Source organism: Pleurodeles waltl, chromosome 3_1 (genome assembly GCF_031143425.1).
Source record: "Pleurodeles waltl isolate 20211129_DDA chromosome 3_1, aPleWal1.hap1.20221129, whole genome shotgun sequence".
Classification (NCBI taxonomy): domain Eukaryota; kingdom Metazoa; phylum Chordata; class Amphibia; order Caudata; family Salamandridae; genus Pleurodeles; species Pleurodeles waltl.
Genome location: NC_090440.1, coordinates 745,482,056 through 745,502,148, shown reverse-complemented (window position 1 = coordinate 745,502,148; position 20,093 = coordinate 745,482,056). Strand labels below are relative to the sequence as shown.

General features: G+C 45.8%; 1 protein-coding gene across 4 annotated transcripts in view; it reads right to left on the bottom strand.

Moving 5' to 3' along the window:
• Positions 1-20,093, bottom strand: part of QSER1 (glutamine and serine rich 1) — a 564,431-nt gene that overhangs the window by 242,749 nt on the left and 301,589 nt on the right. For 3 of the 4 annotated variants that reach the window (XM_069223515.1, XM_069223517.1, XM_069223518.1), the window contains one exon: positions 3,846-3,923. The exons of the other annotated variant lie outside the window; for it this stretch is intronic. In XM_069223515.1, the coding sequence (XP_069079616.1) occupies positions 3,846-3,923 (78 nt within the window). The remainder of the gene's footprint in view (positions 1-3,845; positions 3,924-20,093) is intronic. 4 annotated transcript variants of the gene reach the window in all.

The following is a 20,093-nucleotide window of genomic DNA, read 5'->3' as shown; positions in this document are numbered from 1 at the left end:
TTCGGTTAGCGAGTGGTTATTATTTCTGCCCTGGTGAACGTTATTAGGAGTTTGTTCCAGAAGAAGATTCTGTTTCGGGGAGACAACACAGCCCCTTTTAGTGCCTTATGGTGTTTGACAAGGGTGCATTCTGGTTCCACAAATCCAAATTTGTTTCTGAATAATATCCATAGAGCTTGGGTGTTTCCTGTGTGCACAACCAGTCTGTGCCAACATTGCTATTTGCAGACAATGCAACAATGTTGACTCAATCCATAAACTCTCTACACCCACTTCTAATGCAATGACTGGTTATGGTGGTAGCAAGAAAGTACAGGACATGTATGACAATTACCATACATACAGAAAACTGGAAGTTATTAACATGCATGACCAGGGAATTCGTTTTGACTACAATGGTATTTGTGGAACACAGATGACGAACAATTATATAATAATGGCGGAGTCCTCGGGAGAACCTCATTTTAGAGTGAGGTTCTCCAGGAAACTTGGCAATTGATGGGTTGCGGCCCCATTGGAGGTTTAGTGAATGAAGGTACTATTGCTCATGAGGCAGTATTAAAGGGGTTGCATAAGATTGGAAACCCTTTTTTGAGTTTGATCTATTACTTTAAATTTCATTTACTAGAAATGAAAAACAAACAGATAGTTGAAGTTTATATTGAGGCAAAGTACTGTCCATTTTTCCATAATGCATAGGTTCAGTACCTTATCCATTTGCTGCAAACATACTGGTTGTATACGTAAGAAAACCCAATGATTCTGAAAATATGACGACATTACCCATGATACACTGCTCTACGTAAAAAAACACCCACTATATGTTGAGCTCTGCTACTTTTGGCAAATTCTTGCCATTCTAGGATCTAAACCATCAGAGCTGCCTGCCTATGCAGTATTTATTCATAGGCTTGCTAATTTGCAGTTCCACAATTCCCTAGAAGAACCTGGGGTTGCAGAAGGATAACAAGGGTTATATCATAACCTTCAACTTTGTTAATGTTGTACAAGATGCAAATGGTCAGGGTGGACTGAGGGGATGTTTTCATTCCTTATGTACAGATGTTACTAATTTCTCTTTGTTTTTTTACTTCAAATACATTTCACGTGCTGGTTACTAATTTGCTCTCCCTGTTATTCTGATAAACAGTGATGTTGTGTAACTTATATGTCATAATACATACACTGACAAAAGACAATGTGATTGTCCATACCTAATGGACAATTATGGATTTAGTGAGTATTATTCGGTTTGCTTCCTAGCTGGTATTACCATGTGACCCTATGAGTGGTGTGCAAAAGTGAATTGTCCCTAGGTTACCACTAATAAGTGCACTGCACATGTTGGCTTTAGAAATAGGGCATGCTTTGTTTTTTCTCTCCAGTCTGTTGAATCTTAAATACCTTCGTCCTCTTGCAGCTATAGACAAGTCTTTTATAACACATTATCTCAGTATTCTGAAAGCCACAGGAGACCCCATGGGGAGCAACAGTAATAACCATGTGGTGAAAGGTGCAGATTCTTCATATTGGTCCATGAATATGCACAGGGTAATTTTATATACACATTCTGAAGTAGTGAGCCAGCAGAAGGCATCTTGAAGATCCAATGACTGTCAGAAGAGCACCACAGTCAAGGTCTCACACATCTGTAACATTCGGATCAGTAATGGGACAGCCGTTCCCTGCAGATTTTGAGAGGAAGAGCTGCCCAGGCCACTCCTATATCCAACCCCTTCTCACTCCAATGAAATAACCTAGACTAAATTTAACACATGCTGTTCACAGTGAATCTGTCGACCCCACTTTTATTCAGCTGTTAGATTCTGTTGAGTGAAGGATAAAAAAGTAGGAATCAGAAGAGAAAGCACAGTCCTCCTCCTGTTCCAACATGGGCAAAAGACTGGTGAAACCTACTGTCCACTGGTTGAAGAGACTCTTCTTGTGAGCCCTGTGAAGATTTATTGATTAGCAGAAAAATCTTGTGTAACGAAAGCTCCAGTCAGGAAGAAGTTAAATCTGGTGTTTGCAATGATGACTCAACATCAAAAAGACACCTGAGGTGCAGAAAAGACGCTAAGATGTAAAGGGGGGGGGGAGGAAGAGGTGGTCCAGAGATTGAAACCAAAAGATCAGGGATGATAGTGAGCTCGTATAAAAAACAAATGGATGTCACAATGTCTCATGGATGCGCAAAAAGTGACAACATTTTTACTACACATTTACTTTGAACCTAGTGGCACTGTGAGCCCTGCTAGCTAGTGAATTAGGCAGCTAAACACTCAAAAAGCAGGAGTCGTTTGCAGCCAATTAAGCAAGAAGCAGACCGTTTCTGAGGATGCTTTCCACTGACAGGAACGAAACTGAGGAAGACTAGCACAGGAAGCTACAATGGTAGTTTTTAAATCTTTTGAAAACAATCATGTGATGCTCCTGATGGAATGCAACATTTTAAATGTAATGACTGTTTTGGAGAAATTTAATAAATTAATTTTACACACTCAACACAATCAAGCTCAAAATCATATATTACCATCCACTCCTTGGTGAATTCTACCCTCCTCTAACCCTTGCTTAAAATTCATTAGCTTCATCATTAACAGCGCTTTTAGTATCGGATCAGAAGGATAGCCCAATAGCCAATTTACTAATGGCCACACTTAAAAGAAAAAAACGGCCTCTCTTCCCCTTTGATCAATTGAAATAGCTGTAGGCGCACTAATTCTATCTTGCTTACCTTGTAGGAACAAAATCCTGGCTGGTGCCTGTGTCTTCACATGCCCGCATCTCCCCAGTTTCAAGTGACCTACACTTGCTTCCAACTTACATCTGGTATTTTACAAAATTCTTTATATTGGAAATTTTCCTTATGTGGTCAAAATCTCTGGTAGGCAGAGGGCCCTTAGGTGTAAAGCCACAGTATAGCAGGATACCCAAAATGTAAAATGTTACTGAATTGATGGCAGCAGAATTCAAACTTTAGAATGTATTCCTTACGTCCAAATACAAACACAACCAAACCTCCTGAACGTCAGGACTACTGAAAATTCATGTCTTTCAGCTCCATCTGTATCTTCTAGTTTTGAACTACCCCACGGTGTTTCCAATATTCATTTAGAATTCTCTATGTTAGTCTTCTGTTAAGTTCTGTAAATATCTTTTTGATTCAGCAGCACCATAGTCATGAGTTAACAAAAGTCACAGAGTGTGGAGAAAAAAAATATATTTTTACCAAATCCTACCGCTAACAATCTGCAGCAACAAATATTCCAAAGCGTTCCTTTATTTGAGAATGTCTACTTTGGTTTTAAGCTCTATTATGACTTAATTCCCTGCATGGCCTTTTGAATAATAAAAAAAATAAAAGAACCCCAAGGCATCCAAGTAAATTGAAACTGAGAAAATGAATGACTTTTTATCATTTAATTGTAGGGAGAAGAATAGGAACAGTAACCACTGGTAAAATTAGCAAAGTTATTTAAAGAAGTAAGTCTTGGAAGACTCCCTCTTTTTTATTTTTGAAAAGGTCTTTACATGGGTGTTAATATAAAACAGAAAAGGTTCATAACGCAGAACATTACATTGTTTTTTATATGTTGGGATGGGCCAAAACACTTCTTTATTTATAGAACCTAGTGCAAACTCTTTGTTACAGATCAACGTTTTTGAGAATGACAATAATAGACTAAACTAAAACACAAGAAGTCTAAATTCTGATTAAAACAACAGACACTGCCACAGTTCAACCACAAGAAACAACAGCTGTCAAGAGGCTTTACCCAACAGTTAACTAAAGAGGTGTCAGTACTAAGATACTTAATGCCATACTTTGATGGTTTACTTGCCCATTTCACTTGCTGTGCTCCGTACAGTCCCACAACATGTGTTGCTCTTGTGTGAGCTGGCAGAATCCTGTCCATTGCCTGTCAAACGAATAAAAGTTAATTTATACACTACAAAGCTTGTGTGCATTGCCCAGAAAGGAAGGAAAACGTTACTTACCAGTAGACATCTGTTTGTGGCATGTAGCGCTGTAGATATTCACATGCTGTGCATAAGCTTGCCATCTAGTGTTGGGTTCAGAGTAGTACAATTAGTTTTTTTTCTAAGAAGCTTTTCGAGTCATGAGATTGAGTGACTCCTCCTCGCTGTAATACTGAGCATGGGCATTGAGTACTTTGTTAGATTGTTTCTCCGCAGGAGGGAGAGTGAAGTAGTGAAAATAAAGAGGAGGATAGAAAAGATGTCCATGCCATGTATCTACATATGTACAATATTTACATAATAATAAACTGCAACGCCCACATGCGTCCAGGGTGAAGAGAGGGCACATGTGAATCTACAGCAACATGTCACGAACAGATGTCTACTGGTAAGTAACATTTTCTGTTCCATGGCATGTGTAGTTGTAGATACACATGCTGTGTGCATAGACTGTAAAGCAGTCCCTCCATAAAGCGGTGGCTAGCGTGCAGGAATTGCAATTGATTGAAAGAGTGATTGGAGTACAGCTTGCCCAACATTTGCATATTGGCTGGCAAAGACACCTACATTATAATGTTTAGTAAGTGTATGTAGTGTAGACCATGTTGCTACTTTGCAAATATCTGCTATATGCATGTTACCTAAAAATGCCACGGATGCACCTTTTTACCTAGTCGAGTGTGCTCTAGGTGGTACAGGTAATTGTTTGGTTTAACTATAGCAAGCTTGAATACACTTGACTATCCATCTAGATATAGTTGCTTTAGATGTACGTTCTCCTTTATGTGGTAAAGAGAACGCCACAAAAAGTTTTTTTGTTTTCCCAAACTCTTTTGTTCTATCTATATAATACATAAATGCCCTTTTCACATCAAGAGTATGTGGAGTTCTTTCTGCCACAGAATCTGGTTGTGGAAAGAACACTGGTATTTCTATTGTCTGATTGATATGGAATTGTGAAACTACTTCTGGAAGGAATTTTGGACTTAAAACATTTTTTTCTTTATTCATTTGAATGGAAGGTTCTTCCAAAGTTAAATCTTGGAGCTCACTTACACATCTAAGAGAAGTGATAGCGACTAAAAAAAGCTACTTTCCATAAGAGGAATTGTGGAGAACAGGAGTGAAGTGGCTCAAAAGGTGGAGGCATAAGCCTTTTGAGCACAATGTTAAAAATGCCAAGATGGAGCTGGAAGAATTCTTGGTGGAATGATTATTTTGAGTCCTTCCATAAATGTTTTGATAACTGGAACTCTAAATAAGAAAATATGCTGTTTTGAAGATATGCAGCTATGGCTGCTAAATGTAAACTAATGGATGTCTAAGCTAGATGTGCATTTTGGAAATGCAGCTAATAACATACAATGCCTTGTACTGTTGGCTTGAGAGGGTCAATGTTTGGGTTTGACAATAGCAAACAAAACGTTTCCATTTTGCCGCATAACATTGTCTAGTTGGGGGTTTGAGCGTTTGTTTAAGAATATCCATACATTCCAGTGGTAATTGTAAATAACCAAACTCTATGACCTCAGGAGCCAAATCGCTATGTTGAGGCATCTGAGATACGGATGTCTTAATTGACCCTGTCTTTGTGTCAGAAGGTTTGATTTGTTGGGAAACTTTTGATGTGGAACAACTGAGAATTTTAAGTGTGTTGTGAATCATGGTTGACGTGCCCATATAGGGGCAACCAGGATCATGTTGAGGGAAGATTGTTTGAGCTTCCGGACCAGAAAGGGGATGAGAGGGAGACAGGGGAAAGCGTAAGCAAATATCCCTGACCACCTCATCCATAGAGCATTGCCTTTGGATTGAGGTGAGGGTGTGGGTACCTGGAAGCAAAGTTTTGGCATTTTTTGTTTTGATACATGGCAAATAGGTCTATATGAGGTGTTTCCCACTTTTGGGAGTACTGGTGGGGAACTGTCCTGAACAACGCATTGGGAACAACGAGGACGTTTCCCACGCAAGTGTAACCACGCTTTCCAGAACAACAACTGCCTTTTTCCAAGCCTTAACCACTCATGTGCTGAACTATGCATATGCGTGGTTAAGGTAGAGAAAAAGGCAGAGTCGATCGGCAGAGGATGTGGTCAGGTAATTGGGGTTGGGGGTAGTTTTTAGGGGTGGTGGTGGATAAAGGGCTTGGGGTAGGGGTGGGGGCGTTGGGCTATTTCTTTTTAGGGGCGGGGTGGGGGTGTTTGTGATTTTTTTTTACAAGGGTAGGTTTTAGGGTATGTGGTTGCGCAAGGTTGGGGTTGTTTTTAGGGGCAGGGTGGGGGGTGTTTGTTGTTTTTTTTCTAGATTGGGAGAGGGTGATGTCAGGTAAGTGGGACTGGGGCAGGGTTGGGGGGTAGTTTTTAGGGTTGGGGTGGATTAAGGGCTTGTGGTGGGGGTTGGCTATTTTTTTTTTTTTTAGGGGTGGGGGGACGGGGTAATTTTATGTTTTGGGGGGTTGGGGTATTTTTGTTTTTAGGGGGTGAGGGAGGTCGGTGTATTTTGGTTTTTGGGCGTGAGGTGAAGGGTCGGGGTAGTTTTGTTTTAGGGCGGTGTGGGGGTCGGTTGTTTTTAGGCCGGGTGGGGAGGCCGGGATAGTTCAGTTTTTAGGGGTGGGGAGGTCGGGTTAGTTTGGTTTTAGGTCTGGTGGGGGGGTTGGGGTAGTTTTGTTTTACGAGTGGGTGGGGGGGGTCGGGGTAGTTAAGTATTAGGAGTCTGTATGCTGTTCCCACACATGCCTTTACTAGGCTTGCTTTTACAACGACAAATTGTTGTAAAGGCACGCGTGGAAACAATGTGGTCGTTGTTCAGGCCGCATTGTTAAGGCATGAGTAATTCCCACATGCGTTGTCCCATCATACATTCGTACTGGTGAAGGACTTGTAGGTGTAGTTCTCACTCGTGGACTTGTTGCTGCATCCCGTTGAGTAGGTCTGAAAAGTGATTGTCTGTCCCTGAAGTATACTGTGCCACTATGTGAATGTGGGGATGAATTGCCCATTTCCATACTGTTTGAGCAAGATTGGACAGTTGATGAGATTGTGTGCCCCCCCCTCCTGTTTTTGAAGATAGTACATGCCAGTCATATTGTCTGTACGTACCAACACTATCTTGTGTAATTCACGTGGAAAAATGGTTGAATGTTGTCCCATATCCCCTCAACTGTGAGAGTGAGGAGATAAGCTCCCCAACCGGTGTCTGAGGCATCTGTGTGAGAGTGAACTAAGTTATAGGGCCAACAACACTAGATCTTCCATCTGACCCTGTGCCTGAGACCATTGACGCGAGACACATTGTTGAACTGGACGCATACGAAGTCTGGCATGAGGTAAGGTAGCAATACAAGATTCCACCATCCCTAATAGTTTCATAACAGTTCTTACTGTGTATGCTTGGTTCTCTGTTAATGTAGCAATCATTGTTGAAAAGCCTGAACTCGGGCTGAACTGGGAAACTCTAGTCTTAATTGTGTGTTACGTTCTAAATAGAGCTGTATCCGGAGAGGGTGCAGATGAGATTTGAGGTAACTTATGGTGAACCCCAGAGAGTGTAGGAGACAAATTGTGATTTGAGTGTGTCTTTGACACGGTGTGAATGAATAGGCTTGGATGAGCTGATCGTCCAAATAAGTGAAGACAAGAATTTCCTGTCTTCTGAGACCTTCTGAGATCTACTGTGACGTATTTTGGGAAATGCTGGGAGCGGTTGGGACTCCGAATGGTAATACCTTGAATTGGTAATGTTTTCCTCCAACTACGAATCTTAGATATTTGCAGTGTAGTAAATGAATGGGAATGAGAAAATATTTGTACGTTTGGTTTAACGCTGTCATGAAGTCGCCTTGTTGTAGAATAACATCCTGAAGAGTGACCATATGGAAGTGTTCTGATAGGATGTAGTGGTTTAAGGGTCTGAGATCAAATATTGGTCTGAGAGACCCATCTTTTTGGGAGACTAGGAAATACAGGTAGTAGACTCCTGTTCCCTGGTATTGTAATGGTACTGGTTCTACAGCCCCTTTAAGAAGAAGAGAATGTACTTCCTCTTTGAGAAGAGTGAGATGATCTTGTGAGAGTCAGTGAGTATGAGGGGGTATATTTGGTAGAGTGGAAGTGAGCTCCAGACAGTAACCATTTTGGATAATTTGAAGTACTCATTGGCAGTCTGAGACCATTGCGGGTAAAGATTTTGCACCTTTCCCCTATAGGAGTGGTGTGAGCTGATAGGTTTTGATGGAAGTCATTGCTTAGTGGTGGCCTCTAGATGTAGATGACTTTCCTCTTCCCTTGTTACTGCTGCCTTCTATAGGAACCTCTAAAATAACAGGTGGGTTTTGATTGAGCGGAAGACTCTTCCTGAAATGATGACCGAAAGCCCCTTGCAAATCCTGTGCAACAAAAACTACCCCTGTGTGTGCTGGCTTGGAGTGTTCTCATAGCTTTGGCAGTTTGATTGTCTTTATTACATTTTTCAATTGTTTATCCCCTTGTTACCCAAATAAATACTCTTTATCAAAGGGCATGTTCAAAACTGCATGTTGTACCTCTGGTTTAAAGCCTGAGCATCTGAGCCAGGCATGTCGCCTAATGATGACGCTGGTTTTAACACTGCGTGCTGCTGCATTAGCAGCATCGAGCACACATCTAATGGAATTGTTCTACATTGTTCGTTCCTCAGTTACAATTTCTACCCCTTGTTTTACGATGTTCTTCCGGGAGGTATTGTAAAAGCCCTTCCATGGCATCTCAGTGAGCTCCATCATAGTGGGATAAGAACACCTGTGCATTAGCAATCCGCCAGTAATTGGCTGCTTGAACTGCCACTCTTGACAGCCGCATCTAATTTTTTGCTTTCTTTATAAGGATGAGGTGTGTCTCTTGTGGATTGGCTATTAGCCCTTTTGCGAGCAAAGGAGGCAACAATAGAGTCTGAAGGGATTTGTGTTTTTATAAATAAAGGGTCAGTTGGTGCAGCCTTGTATTTTTTCATCTACTTTGAGTGATAACCCTTGATCTAGCAGGATCTTTGAATATTTCGTCTGCATACCTGATGCCTGGAAACAGTGGAAGAAATTGACTCTCCATGTGTGTTGCGCCAAGGGTGTCAAATAAAAAATCCTCTTCTATTGGATCTGTGTACATATGTACAATTGTGATATGGGGCTGCCCTAGCTATAACCTGCTCGGGATCATTAGGTGCAATAGGATCCGGATCATATGCATTCCATGGGTCTTGATCTTCTAATGTATCTCCTAAATCACAAGCCCCACCAGGTGGTGAATTGGGTGGTGTGATCCCCCAAAGGAGGTGTTGGTGGAGGAGTATGCTGTGGAGAAGTATGTGGAGGAGGTTGAGTAAGAAAAGGGGTATTTTCTTTCGTAGTCTTTTTTGGAGGCGGAGAGGAATCAAGAGCCGTTTGGAAAGTCTGTTTCCTCTTTAAAGGGTGAAGAGGTGATGTTATATTCTGCCCTGTTCCCTCTTTAATTTGAAGTCGGAGCTGAAGAGCGTCCATAACTTTTGAGCCTGAGATATTTTCGGTGCCGAAACTGTGGATGGATGTTTTTTCTTATTCAGTGCCGAAATGGTTGAAACCGAAGTACTCGGCACAAAAACACCATGTATCTTAGGGCGCGTCGGAGCAGAAGCTGAGGTGCTAGAGGTCAATGCTGAAGATTTCTCTTTGGCTTTTTTCGGTGCTGAGCAGGAAAGCGGGGCATCCAAATGAGTTTCTCGCTTCCGACCATGACTGGAAGGCAGAGGTGATGTTGAAGGGGTCTTTTTACTCACTGTTTGCACCAACTGCAAAGGTGGACTCTCAACGTCCAATTGTACATCAGAGACCGAGTCTTGAATGGAGAAGGACTCCTCTTGCTTCAACTCTTCTTGTGCATGTTGTCGCCGAAGATATCCAATGTGTCATCTGGAGTTCGAGACGTCATTTCCATCTGAAAAGTTCTTCGATCTCGAAGTGTCTTTTTTGATCAAAGGGAACGGCATGCTTAGCAGGTCTGCTCGTTGTGGTCCGGGGAAAGACACAAATTACACACCTGATGGTGGTCGGTGTGTGGAAATTGTGAGTGGCATAGAGGGCAATACCGAAATGGAGCTGTAGGAAAGTACCCTCTTTTTGGCATGGTTACCCCCACTTTTTGCCTGCTGTCGGTGTGTTTTGATTGTGTTCACTGGGATCCTGCTAACCATAGTCCAGTGACTGCGCTCTCTCCCTCTAAATTTGGTTGCTCAGGACTTAGCACACCCTACAATTGGCATACTGGTGCCCCCATTTAAGTCCCTAGTACATGGTATTTACGTATCCAGGGCATTGGGGTGCCAGGGGTTTCCCATGGGCTGCAGCACGTATTGTGCCATTGCAGCCTGCGTGAAAAGGTGCTTGCGCCCTTTCACTACAAGTCACTGCACAAGGTCACTGTAAGTCATCCCAATGGTAGGCCTTCCTAGCCCAGAGGGCAGGGTGCAAGTACCTGGGTGTGAGGGCACCAATGCATGAGCAGAGGTGCCCCTATGAACTCCAGCTCCATTTCCCTGGACTTCTTAAGCGCGGGGAGCCATTTTGCCTGTGTACTGGACTGTGTCTCCAGCTACATAATGGTAACTCCGATCCTGGGCATGTTTGGTATATAACATGTCGTAATCATACCCCAATACTGCTGCCAATATTGGTTGTATAATTCCATGCACTCTGGGGGCTCCTTAGATAACCCCCAGTATTGCTCCTACCAGTCTTCTAGGGTTATGTGGGCAGCCCGTGCTTCTGCCACCCCTCAGACAGCTTTCTGCCCTCCTGCTGCTTGACCAGCTGAAGCAGGGGGAGGCATAACAAAGGATTTCCTTTGGGAGAGGGAGGTAAAACACTCTCCCTTTGGAAACAGGTGTTACATGGCTAGGGAGGGGTTGCCTCCCCAATATACACCAGTAAGTCACGTTTGGTGACCTCCTTGCATAAACCAGTTTGCACCAGTCCCTGAAGTCCTGGTCACTCCTTTGGCGCAAAACTGGACAATGGAAAGGGGAGTGAGCCCAGGGGTGGTACCCAGAGCTCCTCTAGGTGGCCACTTGATACTACCATCTAGAATCCAAGGTGGGCAGAGGGCCCTGCGAGCATCTGAGTGGCCAGGTCAAGCAGGTGACGTCACAGCCCTTCTCCTGATAGGTGGTCACCCTGCTTTGTGACCAATCCCCCTTCCTGGGTTATTTGCGGTCTCCCTTCCCGGTGGGTTTTCGGATTCGACATGAAAGATTCCAGCAGGACTCCTCTGCATCATATACTTCGACTTCTGGCCACCGGGACTGCAGCTGGACCCACTAGGAACCGACAATCTGCAAATCCAGCGAGGACTCCGCTCTGCAACATCTGTTCTCCAACCGCAACATTTCCCTGGCTGTGCATCCTCTGAGGGTGACAAGTCTTCAGCCTGCAAAAGAAGCAAGAAGGGATCTCCATCGGAATGAATGAGTCACTCTCCTGCATTCGTAGGCACCCACTCCAACGACGAATGGCAGCGCGGAGCTTCTCTCCTCCGGAGTTGCGTGGATCCTGCATCACACGTGGTGGTCTGGAATGATCCCCTTGGTCCTCTCTACCAGCTGTCCAACTTGGGAGATGGTAAGCCCTTGCCCCTCTTTGCAGGACAGCACTCCAGTGCACTGTGACTCTTACAGCTACCACGGCTTGTTTGTTCCTCCTCCTAAGGATCATCACGTTCAGTGTAGCCCTGGCCTCCAGCGCTCTTGCCTGCAAAGCACAGTCTCCTGCCTGCTGCTCCAACGACGTGGGACTCCTCTTCAGGTGTGCTAAGTGGGCCTCACTGTGACTCCTGTGCCTGCTGCCTGTGGGTCGCCTCTGGGGGCTGCCTCCTCTTCTTATGTGACTCTCCAAACTGCTGAGGGTCTCTCCTTGGGTTGAGCCCCCTGGGCCTTACTGGTCCTCTTCTGCCTTGCAAAACCTTCTTCTCCGACTCTTGCATTTGTCAATGCTTGTTGGTGGTTTTCCAGCACCACTGGCTGACTGCATTCACAACCGCCTACGTTGGACATCACTTGCATCACTTCTGGTACTCCTGCTCCTGTGCTGTACTGCTGACTTCCACTGTCGACCTGGTCCTGCATCCACACAAGGGTGGGTAGTGGTTCATGCTACAGCCGGACACTCCAACTCGACCTGGACTTTGTCCCCTACTTTTACAGGTCCTCTTCTGTCAGGATCCACAGAGTTTCTTCCAGTCTTGTCTGGGTCTTGCACAGTCCTTTTCCAAAGCTCTCCTGTAGGTTTGGGGAAAAACCAGGTACTTACTTACTTCTCTCCTCATCACTGGTGGGCACCCTGGTACTTACCTTTTGGGGTTCCTGGTTCCTCCAGCTCCCCTCTACTGATTCCACTTCCTCGAGGAGGGGACTGCCTTTCACATTCCACTTAGTATACGGGTTTGGTCTCCCCCTAGGACCTTCACTATTTGCTATTGCTTTTACTATTTGCAATTGCTTTCTATGCTAATCAGTGACTTCTAATGTGTACATAATAGTGTGTTAACTTACCTTCTATTGGAGTATTGCCTATTCAGTATATTAGTATTTTGTTACTACAATAAATTACCTATATTTTTTTAACACTGTGTGGTTCTTTCATGTGTGTAACTGCTGTGTGACTGTAGTGGTATTGCATAAACTTGGCATGTCTCCTAGATAAGCCTTGGCTGCTCATCCACAGATACCTCTAGAGAGTCCTGATTTCCTAGATACTGTCCACACCTCAATAACAGGTGATACCTGGACCTGGTATAAAGTGATAACACCATAGGTGCTCACCACTCACCAGGCCAGCTTCCTACAGGAGTCCGTTCCATTAGGGCTACATCGTTAGATGCCACGTGGAAAAGGCAGGCCCAAAGAGGGCCAGAGGGCCACGTCTGCCATGAAGGGCTGAAATTCGAATCCGGGTGTAAAATGCAACTGAAAGATAAAGTATGGAAGAATACACGATCAAAACAATACCAACAATGATAGAATGACAGAAACAATACTGTTTAGGACTGTATCGGGCCAAGAACTCTGAGTGAGAGGAACACACTTTCGAACCCGGCGATGGAGAGAAAAAATCTGTAGGAAAGTGCCCTTGTTGGCATGGTTACCCCCCACATTTTGCCTGATATTGATGCCAACTTGAGTGAGAGTGTGCTGGGATCCTGCTAACCAGGCCCCAGCACCAGTGTTCTTTACCAAAAACTGTACCATTGTTCCCACAATTGGCACAACCAGGCACACAGATATGTCCCTTGTAAAAGGTACCCATGGTACCAAGTGCCCTGTGGCCAGGAAAGGTGCCAAAGGGCTGCAGCATGTATTATGCCACCCTGGGGAGACCCCTCACCAAGCACATGCGCAAGGCCCTTGCAGCTTGTGTGTACTTGTGGAGAGAAAAAGTAAAACTCGATATGGTACCCCTCTCAGGGCCTTACAGTCCTAAGGCAGGGTGCACTATACCACAGGTGAGGACATAGCTGCAGGAGCCTACAGTGGCTAAGTCCAATCTTAGACATTGTAAGTGCAGTGTGGCCATATTGAGTATATGTGCTGGGTGTTTGTCATTACGAACTCCACCACTCCATAACGCTACACTAAATACTGGGAAATTTGGCATCAAACTTCTCAACACAATAAAGACACACTGATGCCAATGTTGGATTTATTGAACAATGCACCCAGAGGGCATTTTAGAGATGGCCCCTGTATTTACCCAATCCTTTAGTGCAGGACTGACTGGCCTGTGCCAGCTTGCCACTAAGAGACAAGCTTCTGACCGCATGGGTTGAGAGCCTTTGTGCTCTCGATGGCCATAAACTAAGCCTGCACTAGGTGGATGTGCTTCACATCTCCCCCCTGTAGGAACTGTAACACCTGGTGGTAAATCTCAAAAGCTAAGGCCTCTTGTTACAGTGCCCCAGGGCACTCCCTCCTTGAAAAATCCTTCTTCTTAGTTTGGAGGACAGGGACCAATAGGGTTAGGTCTGTGTCTCCCTCCAAAAAGGGAGTGGACACAAGAAGGGTGTAGCCACCCTCAGGGACAGTAGCCATTGCCTACTGCTCCCGGAGCCCTGTAACACCCTAAGTCCAGGATTTAAGGGCTCCCCTGAACCTAGTTCGTCAGGTTCCAGTCGACCTTACAAGAAGAAAGGAAGAAGGACTGCTAAGCTGACCCCCAGCAGAGAAGACTGAAGACACAGACTGACTTGGCCCCAGCCCTACCGGCCTGTCTCCAGCTTCAAAAGCCCTGCAAAAAGAAGGAGACGGAGTCTGCAGCACCAGCGATCTCTGAAAAGCCTCCAGAGGACTGCCTGCACGACAGAGGACCAAGAACTCCTGTGGACAGCGGTTGTAGGAAAGTGCCCTCTTTCTTGGCATGGTTACCCACAATTCCTGCATATTGTCAGTGTGTTTGACTGTGTCTACTGGTATCCTGCTAACCAGGACCCCAGTAGTTATGCTCTCTCCTGTAAACTGCACCTTTTTCGTCCCACAATTGGCATACTGGTTCCCCCATGTAAGTCCCTAGTATATGATACCTAGGTACCCAGGCCAGGCGGGTGCCAGGCGATCCCTATGGGCTGCAGCTGTTATTCTGCCAACCGCAGGGAGCCCATGGAAAGAGTTCTGCGGGCCTGCCATTGCAGTCTGCATGAAACAGGTGCATGCACCCGTTTTCACTATAGGTCACTCCACCAGGTGACTAAGTCACCACTATGGTAGGCCCTCTCAGCCCAGGGGGCAGTGTGCAGGTACCTGTGTGTTAGGGCACCCCTGCACTAGCAGAGATGCCCTAACGAACTCCAGATCCATTTTCGTGGACTCGGAGTACGGGATGCCATTTTACGCGTGTATTGGACATAGTTCACTAGCTTTGTCCAGCTACATAATGGTAACTCCGAGCATGGGTAGGGTTGGTATCAAACATGTTGGAATCATACCCCAATACTGTTGCAAGTATTGGAAGTAGGATTCCATGCACTCTTGGGGCTCCTAAGAGGACCCCCAGCATTGCTACCACCAGTCTTAGTGGGTTTTTCAGGCAGCCCAAGCTGCTGCCACCCCTCAGACAGATTTCTGCCCTGTTGATGCTTGATCTGATCAAGCCCAGAAAGGCAGAACAAAGGATTTCCTTTGGGAGAGGGAGGTAACACCCTAATCCCTTTGGAAATATGTGTGACTGGCTTGGGAGGGATAGCCTCCCAAAGCCACTGGTATGCTTTGAGGGGCACACTGGTATTTGGTGCCCTCCGTGCATAAACCAGCACCCCCCCAGCCTTGCTCTGGCATGAAACTGGACAATGGAAAGGGGAGTGACACATTCCCTGTCCATCACCACCCCTGGGGTCCCTGGGTTCTGCCATCTTGTTTCCAGGGTCGGCAGGGAACTCTTGGGTCCCTGGGTTCTGCCATCTTGTTTCAAAGGTGGGCAGGGAACTCTTGGAGCATATGAATGGCCAGTCCAGGCAGGTGATGTCAGAGCCCCCTCCTAATAGGTGCTTACCTGGTTAGGTGACCAACCCCCCCTTTCAGGGCTATTTAGGGTCTCTCTCTTGGGTGGGTCTTCCGATTCGGCTTGCAAGACTCCAGTGATTTACTCATGCTTTCCTGGTCGCTGGCGGGCAGGGGGGTTGGAGGGGTGAATACTGTGTTATTTCCTAGTACTCCCAGCTCCCCTCTACACATTTCACGTACCTAGGTGGGGGTCCTGTGTTCGCATTCTTTTTTTTTTTTTTTTTAGTATATGGTTTGTGCTCCCCATAGGGTCACTATTGGTTATTGCTCTTTGCACTGTTTTCTAACCTTTTCTATGCCTATTTCTGATTGTTAGTGTATATATTTAGAGTATTACTTACCTCCTATTGGAGGGTTGCCTTTCTAGTATTTTGTGGTATTATGTTCCAAAATGAATATGTCACTTACCCAGTGTACATCTGTTCGTGGCATTAGTCGCTGCAGATTCACATGTTTCGCACAGTCCGCTGCCTGGTGTTGGGCTCGGAGTATTACAAGTTGTTTTTCTTCGAAGAAGTCTTTTTTGGTCACGGGACCGAAGGACTCCTCCCTCTTCGGCTCCATTGCGCATGGGCGTCGACTCCATCTTAGATTGTTTTCCCCGCAGAGGGTGAGGATGGAGTTGTTTGCTATAAATAGTGCCCATGCAATGGAGTGAATACGTATGTACATAAAAAGTTTATAATAATTATTTACAAATGTTTAAGATTTAAGATCTACTTCTAAACGGCTACAGGCTTCCCGGGGAGGCGGGAGGGCACATGTGAATCTGCAGCGACTAATGCCACGAACAGATGTACACTGGGTGTAAAGAAATGGCTCCCTGTTGCAGTTACCCCCCACTTTTTGCCTGATACTGATGCTGACTTGACTGAGAAGTGTGCTGGGACCCTGCTAACCAGGCCCCAGCACCAGTGTTCTTTCACCTAAAATGTACCATTGTTTCCACAATTGGCACACCCTGGCATCCAGATAAGTCCCTTGTAACTGGTACCTCTGGTACCAAGGGCCCTGATGCCAGGGAAGGTCTCTAAGGGTTGCAGCATGTATTATGCCACCCTAGAGACCCCTCACTCAGCACAGACACACTGCTTACAAGCCTGTGTGTGCTAGTGAGAACAAAATGAGTAAGTCGACATGGCACTCCCCTCAGGGTGCCATGCCAGCCTCTCACTGCCTATGCAGTATAGGTAAGACACCCCCTCTAGCAGGCCTTACAGCCCCAAGGCAGGGTGCACTATACCATAGGTGAGGGTACCAGTGCATGAGCACTGTACCCCTACAGTGTCTAAGCAAAACCTTAGACATTGTAAGTGCAGGGTAGCCATAAGAGTATATGGTCTGGGAGTCTGTTTTACACGAACTCCACAGCACCATAATGGCTACACTGAAAACTGGGAAGTTTGGTATCAAACTTCTCAGCACAATAAATGCACACTGATGCCAGTGTACATTTTATTGTAAAATACACCACAGAGGGCACCTTAGAGGTGCCCCCTGAAACTTAACCAACTATCTGTGTAGGCTGACTAGCTCCAGCAGCCTGCCACACTAGAGACATGTTGCTGGCCCCATGGGGAGAGTGCCTTTGTCACTCTGAGGCCAGTAACAAAGCCTGCACTGGGTGGAGATGCTAACACCTCCCCCAGGCAGGAGCTGTAACACCTGGCGGTGAGCCTCAAAGGCTCACCCCTTTGTCACAGCACCGCAGGACACTCCAGCTAGTGGAGTTGCCCGCCCCCTCCGGCCCGGCCCCCACTTTTGGCGGAAGGCCGGAGAAAATAATGAGAATAACAAGGAGGAGTCACTGGCCAGTCAGGACAGCCCCTAAGGTGTCCTGAGCTGAAGTGACTCTAACTTTTAGAAATCCTCCATCTTGCAGATGGAGGATTCCCCCAATAGGGTTAGGATTGTGACCCCCTCCCCTTGGGAGGAGGCACAAAGAGGGTGTACCCACCCTCAGGGCTAGTAGCCATTGGCTACTAACCCCCCAGACCTAAACACGCCCTTAAATTTAGTATTTAAGGGCTACCCTGAACCCTAGAAAATTAGATTCCTGCAACAACAAGAAGAAGGACTGCCCAGCTGAAAACCCCTGCAGAGGAAGACCAGAAGACAACAACTGCCTTGGCTCCAGAAACTCACCGGCCTGTCTCCTGCCTTCCAAAGAACTCTGCTCCAGCGACGCCTTCCGAAGGGACCAGCGACCTCTGAATCCTCTGAGGACTGCCCTGCTTCGACGACGACAAGAAACTCCCGAGGACAGCGGACCTGCTCCAAAAAGACTGCAACTTTGTTTCAAGAAGCAGCTTTAAAGAACCCTGCAACTCCCCGCAAGAAGCGTAAGACTTGCAACACTGCACCCGGCGACCCCGACTCGGCTGGTGGAGAACCAACACCTCAGGGAGGACCCCCGGACTACTCTACGACTGTGAGTGCCAAAACCTGTCCCCCCTGAGCCCCCACAGCGCCGCCTGCAGAGGGAATCCCGAGGCTTCCCCTGACCGCGACTCTCTGAAACCTAAGTCCCGACGCCTGGAAAAGACCCTGCACCCGCAGTCCCCAGGACCTGAAGGACCGGACTTTCACCGCAGAAGTGACCCCCAGGAGTCCCTCTCCCTTGCCCAAGTGGAGGTTTCCCCGAGGAAGCCCCCCCTTGCCTGCCTGCAGCGCTGAAGAGATCCCGTGATCTCTCATTGACTTACATTGCAAACCCGACGCTTGTTCTAACACTGCACCCGGCCGCCCCCGCGCCGCTGAGGGTGAAATTTCTGTGTGGACTCGTGTCCCCCCCGGTGCCCTACAAAACCCCCCTGGTCTGCCCTCCGAAGACGCGGGTACTTACCTGCAAGCAGACCGGAACCGGGGCACCCCCTTCTCTCCATTCTAGCCTATGCGTTTTGGGCACCACTTCGAACTCTGCACCTGACCGGCCCTGAGCTGCTGGTGTGGTAACTTTGGGGTTGCTCTGAACCCCCAACGGTGGGCTACCGTGGACCAAGAACTGAATCCTGTAAGTGTCTTACTTACCTGGTAAAACTAACAAAAACTTACCTCCCCCAGGAACTGTGAAAATTGCACTAAGTGTCCACTTTTAAAGTAGCTATTTGTGAATAACTTGAAAAGTATACATGCAATTGAAATGATTCAAAGTTCCTAATGTACTTACCTGCAATACCTTTCAAACAAGATATTACATGTTAAATTTGAACCTGTGGTTCTTAAAATAAACTAAGAAAAGATATTTTTCTATAACAAAACCTATTGGCTGGATTTGTCTCTGAGTGTGTGTACCTCATTTATTGTCTATGTGTATGTACAACAAATGCTTAACACTACTCCTTGGATAAGCCTACTGCTCGACCACACTACCACAAAATAGAGCATTAGTATTATCTCTTTTTACCACTATTTTACCTCTAAGGGGAACCCTTGGACTCTGTGCATGCTATTCCTTACTTTGAAATAGCACATACAGAGCCAACTTCCTACATTGGTGGATCAGCGGTGGGGTACAAGACTTTGCATTTGCTGGACTACTCAGCCAATACCTGATCACACGACAAATTCCAAAATTGTCATTAGAAATTGATTTTTGCAATTTGAAAAGTTTTCTAAATTCTTAAAAGACCTGCTAGGGCCTTGTGTTAGATCCTGTTTAGCATTTCTTTTAGAGTTTAAAAGTTTGTAAAAGTTTGAATTAGATTCTAGAACCAGTTTTAGATTCTTAAAAAGTATTCCAACTTTTAGAAGCAAAATGTCTAGTACAGATGTGAATGTGGTGGAACTCGACACCACACCTTACCTCCATCTTAAGATGAGGGAGCTAAGGTCACTCTGTAAAATAAAGAAAATAACAATGGGCCCCAGACCTTCCAAACTACAGCTCCAGGAGCTGTTGGCAGAGTTTGCAAAGGCCAACCCCTCTGAGGATGGCAACACAGAGGATGAAGATAGTGACTTGGAGGAAAATTCCCCCCCTACCAGTCCTATTTAGGGAGAACAGGGTCTCTCAAACCCGGACTCCAAAAATAGTAGTCAGAAATGCTGGCTCCCTCACAGGAGGGTCCAGCCTCTCTGAAATCACTGAAGGTAACTCCAGTGAAGAGGTCATCCAGTTAGCCAGGATGGCCAAAAGTTTGGCTTTGGAAAAACAGATCCTAGCCATAGAAAGGGAAAGACAAGAGATGGGCCTAGGACCCATCAATGGTGGCAGCAACATAAATAGGGTCAGAGATTCTCCTGACATGTTGAAAATCCCTAAAGGGATTGTAACTAAATATGAAGATGGTGATGACATCACCAAATGGTTCACAGCTTTTGAGAGGGCTTGTGTAACCAGAAAAGTGAACAAATCTCACTGGGGTGCTCTCCTTTGGGAAATGTTCACAGGAAAGTGTAGAGATAGACTCCTCACACTCTCTAAAAAAGATGCAGAATCTTATGACCTCATGAAGGGTACCCTGATTGAGGGCTTTGGATTCTCCACTGAGGAGTATAGAATTAGATTCAGGGGGGCTCAAAAATCCTCGAGCCAGACCTGGGTTGATTATGTTGAC